At 40.7% G+C, this 12,793-nt stretch overlaps 2 protein-coding genes across 2 annotated transcripts; one reads left to right on the top strand and one right to left on the bottom strand.

Moving 5' to 3' along the window:
• Positions 1 to 532: 532 nt before the first annotated feature.
• Positions 533 to 2,013, top strand: LOC146366068 (uncharacterized). The gene has a single exon (XM_084913907.1). The coding sequence runs from the start codon at positions 678 to 680 to the stop codon at positions 1,716 to 1,718; it is 1,041 nt and encodes a 346-aa protein (XP_084770033.1). The 5' UTR covers positions 533 to 677; the 3' UTR covers positions 1,719 to 2,013.
• A 256-nt stretch (positions 2,014 to 2,269) lies between these two features.
• LOC146366067 (cleavage and polyadenylation specificity factor subunit 3) lies at positions 2,270 to 12,604 on the bottom strand. The gene is made up of 18 exons (XM_084913905.1): positions 12,393 to 12,604; positions 12,205 to 12,268; positions 11,856 to 11,953; positions 11,622 to 11,750; positions 11,365 to 11,542; positions 11,169 to 11,258; positions 10,908 to 11,058; positions 10,571 to 10,746; positions 10,326 to 10,484; positions 9,738 to 9,884; positions 9,491 to 9,643; positions 9,299 to 9,407; positions 9,008 to 9,106; positions 8,709 to 8,803; positions 8,203 to 8,290; positions 3,636 to 3,702; positions 3,404 to 3,500; positions 2,270 to 3,324 (listed from the first exon to the last, which is right to left on the bottom strand). The coding sequence occupies exons 1-18, from the start codon at positions 12,461 to 12,463 to the stop codon at positions 3,223 to 3,225; spliced, it is 2,073 nt and encodes a 690-aa protein (XP_084770031.1). The 5' UTR covers positions 12,464 to 12,604; the 3' UTR covers positions 2,270 to 3,222.
• Positions 12,605 to 12,793: the final 189 nt, after the last annotated feature.

Raw genomic sequence — 12,793 nt, 5'->3', positions numbered from 1 at the left:
GTTCTCTGATTGGATTGTTACATTTTTGATTGACATGACATTGACCAATCAGATGAAAGGAAGAAAAATAGGGTCAAAATTCGTACTTGTAACTTGCAGGGTTTTTTTTGGGCTAAGTCCACACACAAATCTTTTTTACGCACACACAAATTCTTTTTACACATACAAATCTTTTTTACACACACACAAATTCTTTTTACGCACACAAATCTTTTTTACGCACACACAAATCTTTTTTACACATACAAATCTTTTTTACACACACACAAATTCTTTTTACGCACACAAATCTTTTTTACGCACACACAAATCTTTTTTACGCACACACAAATCTTTTTTACACATACAAATCTTTTTTACGCACACACAAATCTTTTTTACACATACAAATCTTTTTTACAAGTACAAAATATTTATGACCACATTTTGAGCCCATAAATAGTTATCAGGCTGTATTTTGGTTTTTAAGGCAGACCCATTTGTTCGGAAGAATTTGAATTTTCTTTCTTTCTTTCTTTCTTTTTGTCATTTCGGTCCACAGTCCACACCAGTTGGTGGCGGTAATGCACCATTTTGCTGTTTGCCGACCGCCAGTAAACCCTATACAGAAGAAGAAGACAAAAACTCCCTGAGATTACCCGACACACGCTTCGAACATATCACTCGTCAGAGGAAACATGGCGGAGGTCAGGAGTTGTTTTGGAAGGAGGGTGCACAGTTTCTTACACAAATTAAATAACTACTGCCTACGTGTCAGCCACAGTAAACACGAGAAAGGTGCCTCACACGGTTCGCCTTTGCCAGCAGGGCTTCTTTGGGGTGATAGTCATAATGGCGGGCCGTATGGAGCCAAAGACGCCGCGGACACAGACCGTGCTCTAGCTTCTCGGGACGGTTACACAAGTGTAAAGCCGGTGCTTGGTGCTATTTGGGAGAACGGAGCGGTTGCAAAAAATTACCATTACTATGTTCCTGGGGAGTTTTCTCTTTATAACAAGAACCAGGTACAAAGAGAAAACGGGAATCTGTCTCGACAGTGGAGACGCACCGGGTTTTGGAGGACTTCGCCCCGCACTTTCCGCCGACAGCAGAGCCCTTATAGTCAGCATTTGTACTGGCAACACGGGCAGCGGTCATTTATCAGGGCTTACAGCGGTGATGGAGCCAGATCCGAACCTCTTTACAAAACCAAAACTGGCTACTATGATATCCTTGAAGTGGCACCTTCCGCCACTCGAGCCCAGATAAAAACAGCGTACTACAAGCAGTCCTTCACCTACCACCCGGATAGAAACACTGGCAGCGAAGAGGCCACAGTCCGCTTTTCGGAGATCAGCGAGGCCTACACCGTGCTGGGAAACAAGGGGCTCAGGAAGAAATATGACCTGGGACTATTGAGTCTGGCAGACCTCACCGCTACAGTCAGGCCTTCCGTCAAGGACACGAGCGGGAGCGCAGGCAGACGGCAAACCGACAGCCGACGCTCCGTGGTGGACCCAGACGGCCCAGGAGGCATCTTTGATTTCGACCAGTTCTACAAGTCCCACTACAGCGAGCAGCTGCAGAGGCAAAGAGACATCCGAGTCCGCAAAGAGGAGATACTGAAGAAGAAACAGGACACTATAGGCGAGAAGGAAATGGGAAAGATGATGGAGCTGGGAGTTGGTATGCTGCTGGTGGTAGCCATAGGTATACTAATGAACTTAAAACGGGGATGAATACATCTGCTGGGAAACGAGGGAAACTGGGTCCCCCTTGAAACTCCTCCACTGATCACACTATTAAACATTTAACCTAATTTTAAGTCGGGTACTAAATTGTCATGAAAATAAATGACAACAAGCATCCATTGGTTAAAGCTGGTGAGGATTTAAGTTTTTTTCCCCGTTCAAATGTGTTGTTAAAAATAGCTGATTCTGGAGCTTTGATCAGCAAAACAAGTTATGAGCAAACATGCACATTTGCTGTTTGTGAATGCATCATATAGAAGAGGTTAAATATGACAAAAATAGAAATCACTTGTGGTCTTGGTTCATCCTGTATTACCTTTTGCACAGCAGCGCTTTGGTGGTTGGTTTACAACTGTTCACTTCAGCTCCTTTGGCTTTAATAAAGTCACTTGAAAGTCCAGCCAAAATGGGCATTAAAGCAACTTTATGGTTAAAATCAGATGGTTATTTTTAAAGAATGTGCCTTTGATTATATTTATTGTGAAATTACTGGGTATATTTATTCAGATATTTAATGAATAAAAGACTTATGGGCACTGTTTGTGTTGCCTCTTTTTATTTGATTTTGTCAATGCATGTAGTGTTTTTAGTGAGAACAGATTTTAAAACACAAAAATAAATATTAATTACATAAAACAAGCATGTGTATGTCCATAGATCACACGATTACAATGAATACTGTATATTTAAATTCGACAAAAGTAAACGCAATACTGTTTTTAAAGTAGAAGCCTTCTTAAAACAAATACTTACAGCACATGTAGTGCATTTAGAAATTCACACACATCATCACATTTAAAAGTAAACAAGTCATATCAGTGCATATTAATAATGAACTCAGGTCAAATGAAACCTGCAGTGAATCTACACTCAAACGCAGTTAACATAATGATGTATTTTATAATTAAAAGTGCTTACAATACAAACAACACAAGAATCTGTTAAATAACATCACATAGCTTATTCTCGCAAGTCAGTCTTGCTCACTTGTCACTGTTTCTTCAGTCTGTGAAACTAAACATTTTCCCCCTTTTCATGAAAAATATTACCTCATTTTGAATTTGATGGCAGGAACATGTAACAATAAAAGCCACGGGGGCAACAAAAGGTGGAAAAGGAAGTGGTTGTTAAAAGGAAACAGCTCTGTAAACTGTGGAACAATTTCAGAATAATGTTCCTCTGTAAAATTACGAAGACTGTCTCATCATCTACAATACATAAAACAGACATTCTGGTGGATAAACATGACTGTTCCAACTTTCCTAAGAAGTGATGCTGCCATCCAAGTAAAAATGAGCTCGTCTTGAGCTAATCGTACATTTTCTCAGTTTAAACATTTGATGTTTTCTACGCTCTACTGTGGATAAAATGTGTTTTTAATGCAAATCACAGCATTTTGTTTTTAATCTACATTAACACGATGTCCCAACTGTGTGTGTATATCTGATCACTAACAATGTCTGCAGACCCGCAGGCAGGTGCGTGTCTTTCTTCAGATAACGGGGTTTAGAGCGTCATAGAGCCGCTGCACCGCCAGTTCCACCATCTCTCTGAGTGAATCGTCCTCTGTGCATTCATCTTCGTAGCACACAGACTGGTGAGGGGATAAGAAGTCAGCGACATACTCAAACACCAAATCAGCAGCTCCCACTAACAGGACAAAAGACCCTCACCCTTGTTTTCAAGCAAATGTGCACCGTCTTCCCATCCACAGTCACAGAGATGATTTTACCATCGCTGAAGTTCACGCATTCTTCTCCAAACATGTCCCTGAAAACAGACAGCAGACAAATAACATAATTCATTAAGAGCTTAGCAACTATTTATCCGAGGAACTTCATTTCCATAAAAATATTCATGCTACTGCTTTAAAAAAATGTTTTATGAATTTATTCTGTCACTTACTGCAACATGACTTCTAGCCGAGTATGGAAAACATCCATGTCCATAGTGCTGCTCTGGGTCTCCATCACTGCTCATAAGGCAGAAAGCAGATCACTGGCATTAACCAGATAGCACCTGCCTCAAACTTACAGCAGCAACTAAACACACGTGTACACCACGTGCTTAATGGCGCTTTGTTAACTGTGTTTAAAAGATGGATGTAACATCGAGTTCTGAAATGTGAAACCAATGCAGTACTTCTAATGGCCTTTAGGGGGCGACTCCTCTTACAGCAAAAAATGTCAGTTTGTATGTTATAATTTCCCTGCTTTTCATTTGATTTATGACTTTAGTAAAGACATTCCTCAATTAAAGACTAAGACTATATATCTTTTAAATATTTTTTTTGAAATTATGGTCACATGTAACATAATATATATGACAAAGTATAGTATGCTTAATTATTTGCAGTATCTTATCTGATTTATTATGAGAATCTAATGCCTGATCATTTGCACCCAAAACATCAAAAATGGGGGCAAAAGGGAGGAGATCACGTTTAATCGATTATAACACGAGGTCCGAAATATAAGTGCTGACATGAGTAGTGTCCACAGAAACCTCTGAATCTCAGCTAAAAGCTCATGTAAACCATGTCTACAAACACCAAACAAAGCAAAGACACCAGACAGTTAAAAGAGCAGTTACGTCACCATGAATCTGTGGACAGGTAATATCCATATCTTGATTTATGATTTTCTGGAGTTAAATGGGAACCAAAGCATATTTTCAAAGGTGTTATATGCTATAAAATACTTTTAAAAATTAGGTGAGGGAAATAAAAAATCAATTTTTCTATGTTTGAGTCACAGTAACTTTGACATAGTAACATCTGCAGTAATATTTACAGCTCTGATGATTTTGACACCAAGACTGTTTACACAGAGTTTGTAATTGCAGATGTATACATTTATTTTGGTCATTTCATTTTCGAGCAGGAAGCTCACCCTTTAGATGAATACAGAGTTTTTTAATTAAATACATATTCTTTAAATAATGTTACCTTTTCAACATCAACATTATTAATGAGGGCTGGGGGATCAAGTTTGCTCAAGCCAGAGAGCAGATTGTATTCCTCATCAAAGAAAAACAAGAAAAAGAGCGCTGAAGTTAAAGAAATGTCAGAGCAGCTTCAAGGCAGGAAAACGACGATTGATAAGATAGAGTGGGATCTCCAATACATGGACCAAAAGAATCACCTGCTCCAAAGAAAGCTTGATGAAGCTGAAGAAAAAAATAAAGAAGTCCTCCAACAGAAGGAACAACAGGACACAAAGAAAAAAGACCTGCAGCGCGAACTCCAAGGCATGCAGGAAAAGTACAGAATGGTGAAGGTAAGGTTGGATAAAATACTGGGCTAAAATAAAGACCTCCTTCAAGAGAAAGAGCAACAGCAACAAAGACTGACAGAAGAAAAGTGCATCATCAAGGACTTTGAGAGTAAAAATCAAAAAAATGCAAGAATTCTGTAATGAACTGAAGGTCAAAACAAGTGAGCTGGAGGGAGAAAAGGAAACACTGGAACAACGATGCTCACACATGCAGAAAAGGATCGATCAAATGGCGAAAAACAACTCAGAGCTCATTAAGGGGATATTGTTGGAATTCAACAACTTGAAGCGGGAAAACACAGAAATGCAGGCCCAAAAGCAACAACAAGACAAAACACATGAAGACCTGCAGTGTACGCTCCACGATATCCAGAAAAGAAATGAGCAGCTAGAAGGCCTGCACAAAGAAGATCAAGTGAGAAATGCAGACCTGCAGAAGGCAAAGCTAACACAGGAGGCAACATCCAAAGACCTCAAAGAAAAGCTTGAAGAAACACAAGCAACATTAGAACAGGTGGAACAAACATGCAAGAAACTTGAGAAGCAAAACACCGAAACCATCGATGAGTTGAGAACCCTCATCCTGGAGAAAAAGGCCCTCGTGGAAAAGTCCATGAAAAAGAAGAAAAAAATTCTTCAGCTTTTTCCGGAAGAGGGACAATACTGCTTCTTCAACTGATGTAGCCTCGTCTTGCTCCACCTCTGTTCACCCCCCCAACCAGTCCCGGCAGTTGACTGTCCCCTCCTGAGCCTGGTTCTGCTGGAGGTTTCTGCCCGTTTAAAGGCAGTTTTTCCTCCCCACTGTCGCCTAGTGCTTGCTCAAAGGGGATTGTTGGGGTTTTCTCTCCTCTACCTTGTTTCTTTATTTACTTGTTAACTTTTTTGCTCTTACTTCATTTTACCTTGTTTCTTTATTTACTTGCTTGTTTAACTTTTTGTTCAACTTATCTAACAAAATAAACCAGTTGAATTTATCCTTTGAGTATTGTTCATCTAATCTTTACAGAGTTTTTCCAAAACACTTTCAAACATTCAGATCTGTCTTTCATTTTCTTCTTGAAACCTCATGAACGGTGAACTAAAAACTCTGGAACATGGTTTGAAACACTGAAATTGTTTCAGCTGAAACTGGCAAAGTCATACGTGCATGTGTCTATCTAATAGACTCCAATTTGTGCATGTAAATGGAGAGTCCTCTTCACACACTGAGGTTAATTATGGAGTTCCACAGGGTTCAGTGCTAGGACCAATTCTGTTTACATTATACATGCTTCCCTTAGGCAGCATCATTAGAAGACATAGCATACATTTTCACTGCTATGCCGATGACACCCAGCTCTATCTGTCCATGAAGCCAGATAACACACACCAATTACTTAAACTGCAGGAATGTCTTAAAGACATAAAGACCTGGATGGCCGCTAACTTTCTGCTTCTTAATTCAGATAAAACGGAGGTTATTGTACTCGGCCCCGAAAATCTTAGAAATATGGTATCTAACCAGATTCATACTCTGGATGGCATTACCTTGGCCTCCAGTAACGCTGTGAGGAACCTTGGAGTCATTTTTGACCAGGACATGTCCTTCAACGCACATATTAAACAAATATGTAAGACTGCTTTCTTCCATTTGCGCAACATCTCTAAAATTAGAAATATCCTGTCTCAGAGTGACGCTGAAAAACTAGTTCATGCATTTATTACTTCCAGGCTGGACTACTGTAATTCATTATTATCAGGATGTCCAAAAAACTCGCTGAAAAGCCTTCAGCTAATCCAAAATGCTGCAGCAAGAGTACTGACAGGGGCTAGAAAGAGAGAGCATATTTCTCCTGTATTGGCTTCCCTTCATTGGCTTCCTGTTAAGTCCAGAATTGAATTCAAAATCCTGCTCCTCACATACAAGGTCTTAAATAATCAGGCCCCATTTTATCTTAATGACCTTGTAGTACCATATCACCCTATTAGAGCACTTCGCTCTCGCTCTGCAGGCCTACTTTTGTTCCTAGAGTATTTAAAAGTAGAATGGGAGGCAGAGCCTTCAGTTTTCAGGCCCCTCTTCTGTGGAACCAGCTTCCAGTTTGGATTCGGGAGACAGAAACTATCTCTACTTTTAAGATTAGGCTTAAAACTTTCCTTTTTGCTAAAGCATATAGTTAGGGCTGGACCAGGTGACCCTGAATCCTCCCTTAGTTATGCTGCAATAGACGTAGGCTGCTGGGGGATTCCCATGATGCATTGAGTTTTTCCTTTCCAGTCACCTTTCTCACTCACTATGTATTAATAGACCTCTCTGCATTGAATCATATCTGTTATTAACCTCTGTCTCTCTTCCACAGCATGTCTTTTATCCTGTCTTCCTTCTCTCACCCCAACCGGTCGCAGCAGATGGCCGCCCCTCCCTGAGCCTGGTTCTGCCGGAGGTTTCTTCCTGTTAAAAGGGAGTTTTTCCTTCCCACTGTCGCCAAAGTGCTTGCTCATAGGGGGTCATATGATTGTTGGGTTTTTCTCTGTACCTATGAAGCGCCTTGAGGCGACTTTTGTTGTGATTTGGCGCTATATAAATAAAACTGAATTGAATTGAATTGAATGTGTGAGAGTCACAGGTGATATGGTGTCACTAGTCCGGTCATCATGTTTAGGCTCATTCACTCCAGAATTATTTAGGCCAAATCTTTAAAATGGTGTCATTGCACACACTTTTCAATCACACAAATGCAGGATTAAAGACAATAATTCCCAAAAAGTGTGCCATGAAGCAAGTCCAGGTGTTTCATGGGAATTTGTGATAACAATCCCATATATAATATAGTGCATGAGTACTTTGTGCACAGAACCCAATCCATTTGTGCAGTTTCTGGATGCTAGAACATAATAGGAGTATTACACATCCAAAGGCCCTGATTATAGCAAGGAGAAAAACAAAGGGGAACTTAATATGTCATAAAAACCAAAACTAACAAGGAGTGCATGATCATCGACCAAAAGAAAAGATTAAAGAAACAATCTAATGGCCAGAATCACCAAGACTATAACTTCTATGACATCAGGTGGATTGGGGATTTCAACAGCCCTTAGCTCAAATGTCACAGCCAAACTGTTTAATTTCGGGCTTCAAAGTGTGTGTGAACAAACCAGTGTGCGATTTCATCTTACCTAGATCCATCTTTTATATGGGTCTATATAACCAAGCTGACCTTTTTGAGCCTTTGGGTTGGACTGCACCTCCAGTACCACGGTGGTGACAGCATCAGCATACATGTCATTTAGAGGGTTAGCTATCCACTGAAACAGCAGATAAAGACAAATTAATAAAACACAAGTCCCAAGCTGTCTCTGAGCATCACAATGTACACTCCCTTTAAAAATCTGTGGCTAGGAGCAGAAATAACCAATCATAAAGTTGTCCCTTAGATTTTATATGGCTACAAAGGAGAGTGATCCAGTCAATAGTCTGCACCGAACCAAACCCAGGATTGTAGTTCACTGGACACATGCACGTGGAAAGCAGCAGAAAACATAAATGAGTAGTTGCTATTACGTGGCACACTGGTGCAGTGTTCACCTTCTTACCTTGTTAAAAGGATTATTAGAGTGTTTCAGTGATATCAAACCCTGTGTCTATCCTCTAAAGAAATACATTTAGGACTCCCAGTTTTGCACACTGGTGTGAAAAGCACAGCGCTACGTTGTGGGCTCTCACCTCTAGCAGCACCATGCCGGCCTCTTGGATTAGAGTGATGTTTTTAAAGATCTTCAAAGTGTTCTTCTCAGTTCCGTCCAGTTCTTCAACATCACCTGAGAAAGACGGTCACCACTACGGGGTAAAAATCACTCACACGCTGACAAAACTCAAAAGGTTGCAGTACGTGTCAAACTGCAACAATGTGGGCAGTTGTGTTTTTTTGTTTCTTTTTATGAGCTTGGATGGTCTCAGACAGTCTACTGATGCATGCAGAGATGGTCATCGAGATTCCCACAGAAATGGTCATGCAGTCTTACCTGTGAGATTCCTCAGATGGCAGACAAGCAGTGAGTAGGGTCCAGTGAAGGGGATGGCCTGGGTCTGTTTCACTGTACTCATGGCCAGCTCTGTGTACGCTGCAGAACAGACAGATCAGGTCAGTACAGCTCCGAGAGGAGGAACGTTTCATTCATTCATTCATTCAGTCTACTTTGGTTTAGTTTTGAGGCCAAATACCCCAAAACAATGACAGAGCCATGAAGCATTAACGCTACTAAAATGCTTTGGTGGCCCTGTTCTCCATCTGGGAACAATGAAAGTGAACTTACTGGAAAGGTCAGAGGGATTGAGGATGTGGTAGTTGAAATTCTTCTTCACCAGTATGCCTGATACCCTTTGACCCTGAACACACTTCTTATCAGCCAGTGAGCCCATCACCTGAGAAGAGAAGTGTATCCATTTTCAGTGGATTTGTCATTTTTAACAGTGTCATTAAAAAGCATACGCAAAGCGTACTGCACCTTAGCCAGCTTCTCTCCTCTGAAGTTCAGCGTGACAGCCTCAGTGTTGCGAGGGTTGTGGACTTCGATGTGAACCTCGTCGTTATCCTCGTACTCTCTGATCAGCGCGGCTTTTAGGCGCGCCATCTCATTCTGCTCCCCATGTACCAGGATCTGAAATTAAACATGTGCAACATTTTATGCAAAGGACAAAAAAAAGATGAGTCAAGAGAACTGTGAATTTCAGCACACCGCTTTCTTCTCATACCACATGTGGCGGTTTGAGGGCTCTGATGAACTCGCTGGTCTGCTGGTAATCAGTGTGGGCAGAGAAGGAGATGTAGTCCACCGACATCTTTAGCTGCAGCTTCTGTCCCGACATGGTGGTGATCTCCTCGGGCTCTGACATGATGTGCTGTAGAGTGTGCACAGCGGGAAATAACTGAGGACTGATTTTACAATTATCTTCTTGATAAATCATTTAGTCAGTGAAATGATTTAGAAAATAGTTAAAGAAAATGGCACGTAAATTGCTTTTAAAACCTTCAGTTTGATTGCTTTGCCAAATTAATGACCTAAAAACTTCACATGCTCGATTCATTTTTATTAGAGAAAATGAACAAAGAACACTGAAAACTTTTTTTCCTTCTTCTTGTGGTAACTTAATTTCTTTTCTTAAAAAAATGAGTAATTCCTGTCTTTCGTCACAGCTTCTGAGTTTTAAATTTGATGGCTTGAAAATTGCTGTAAATAACGGCAATCTGGTGCAATTGAATCAGCATATCGATTATTAGATCACAGCATCTTTTCCCACTTTGCTAAGAAATTTTTTTTTGCTGTCCCGCTGTGCTCTAACCTTGGCGAGTGTGCCCTCCACGCAGTAACCGGCGATGATAACTCCATTCCTCTTGTCAGTGCACCAGCTCTCAAAGAGCTCCCTGGAGAGCCCACTCTGCATCATGCCCGGAGACGCCATCACCACGCTGGGGCCAATATCATCAAAGTGATCCATGCTCTGGAAAGAACAGACAGTGCTGCTTTATTTTGGAGAGAGGCAGTCAAGCCTGAGAATATGCACAGGGTTTCAGTGACAGTCTCTACCTTCAGATTGCTGATATGCTTGAAGACAAAAGGGTTGTTGATATTTATGGCCTTGCGGATCTTGTCGTTCATTGCGTTAACATATGTCTGGTACACAGCCATGCACTTCTTGGCCAGGGAAGAAGCATAATAGATGGGGATGTCATGGAGCTCTGGGTGATTCTGCCAGTACTCGTCTGCAAGAGAACATTAAACCCAATCTTACAGAAGACAAATAACCAAAGTCATAACTATCAGAGGAAATCCAGTGCTAAACATAAATTTGAACATTGAGGTTAACGATATTGACACACATTATCACATTTTCAGTATCAGGGAGTCAAACATGACTTCTAACCCAAGATAAGCAGCAGTTCCTGTGCTCGTCCCAAAGCAAACACGGGGATTAAACAGCGACCCTCTCTGTTGACAATGTCATGGACGGTGTTACAGAACCGAGCTTCTCGCTCCTCCCTTTTTTCATGGATGTGAGTGCCGTAGGTGGACTCCTGCAGAAAGACAAATAATAGTTTCTGACTATGTTGCGATCACCTACCTACCTACAGAGCCTTTTAAAAACGTGTTCAATATGACTTATTATAGTTAAATAATGTCATACTATGATTAAGATGTCAGGTTTGACACTGGGGATCTCAGCTGCCATAAGGTGCCTGTCTTCTTGTCGGGAAAAGTCTCCTGTGTACAGAAGCTTTGGAGGGAAAAGGAGATGGGGAATATACATGTAGGTTAGCTTTTAAAAAAATTAAGAAAACAATCCTTTCTTATCATTATCGATTAAACAACAACAATTTTACTTTGACTCCAGCTATTTCGATCATGAACATGGCAGCTCCCAGCACATGACCAGCGTGGTAGCACCAAAACTTGATCCCAGCCACCTCTTTGACCTCGTGGAAGTTGATTGTCTCTATCTTGTCCATGCTCTCCTCCAGGTCGGTTTCAGTGTAAAGCATGTCGTCTGCCGAGATGTTACTGCAATAATAATAAAAAATATGACTGTATGCTGCACTGCAATTAAAAGGTAATTGTCTCTAGGCACCTTTGCCCCTACCTGACTTTAACATAGTCTGATAGGAGCCAGCGGTAGATGGCTTTAGTGGCATGAGTCATGAAGGTCCTCCCTTTAAAGCTGGTCTTCTGGAGGAACCAGGGCAGAGCTCCACAGTGATCCAGGTGGAAGCTGAAATGAGAACACATAAAACCAGCAATAATTAGAGATCTAAACTGTCGTTTCTGTGCAGGAAAAATGTGAAAATGTAAAGGAGACAGGGCAGTTGAGCCTCACTGGCTGATCAGCAGCAGGTCTATCTCAGCTGGGTCAATCAAATCTATGTATGGGAGAGCGTCCATCCCCTCCAATCCAGGGTGAATGCCGCAGTCCAGCTGCCACACACAAATACAGCTTTGTTCATTTAAATCCAATCTGCATCAATGCTGCTTTCGGACATGAAATACTACAATGGCAACTATATGTCAAAATATATAAAATAATAAAATTAATTTAATTGTATTGAATGCATGAAAACAAAAACAAAAAATTGCACTTTGTACTCCTTTAAACAGGTAACCGTAATATAGTTATTATTGCTACTGATATAAGTGTATAACAAATTATTTGTTATTATTTATTTTACCATAATTTTCCTTCCTTTGAACTCCAGGATAATGCATGACCGCCCAACCTCCTGCCCAGCACCGCTGCAACATGAGCCAAATACGATATCAGTGCATGTATGTGGTTTTATGGCGGCACAATGAATCAGCCATAAAATATAATATTTATATGTATGTGCATATATCTAAAAAATAGAAATTAACTCACAGTGGACGAATCAGGAGCTGGTCGCTTTCCTCGGCAGGGACAATTATCTCTATTTTGCGTTTTGTGGCCATTTTGTTCTAAATTTTTAGTGTCATTTTTAAAATACAAAAAAATAAAATAAAATAATAACAAATCCGATAATACTGAACTCAATGTGTTTTCTGAATGAACTTCCGGGGGCGTGTCCAAAATACGCCCGACTGGAATCAAGTCGCGTGACACAAGTTCCGAGACGGACGTTGGTTGGCTTTTACCAGCTTTGTTCTAACATTTATTAAACAACCCGACGCAAAAAGAGGCACGGCAGTTAAATATATTGGCTCAATTTAGGATTATATATTTTAAGTTCGGCAATGTATCGACACAATAATCCGTATTATTCGTAGGATCTTTATGTGTTT

This window comes from Perissodus microlepis, chromosome 19, assembly GCF_051167445.1.
Source record: "Perissodus microlepis isolate ML-2025 ecotype Zambia chromosome 19, ASM5116744v1, whole genome shotgun sequence".
NCBI classification, from domain to species: domain Eukaryota; kingdom Metazoa; phylum Chordata; class Actinopteri; order Cichliformes; family Cichlidae; genus Perissodus; species Perissodus microlepis.
Note: the sequence above shows the minus strand (reverse complement) of the source record. Positions and strands in the feature narration are given on the sequence as shown.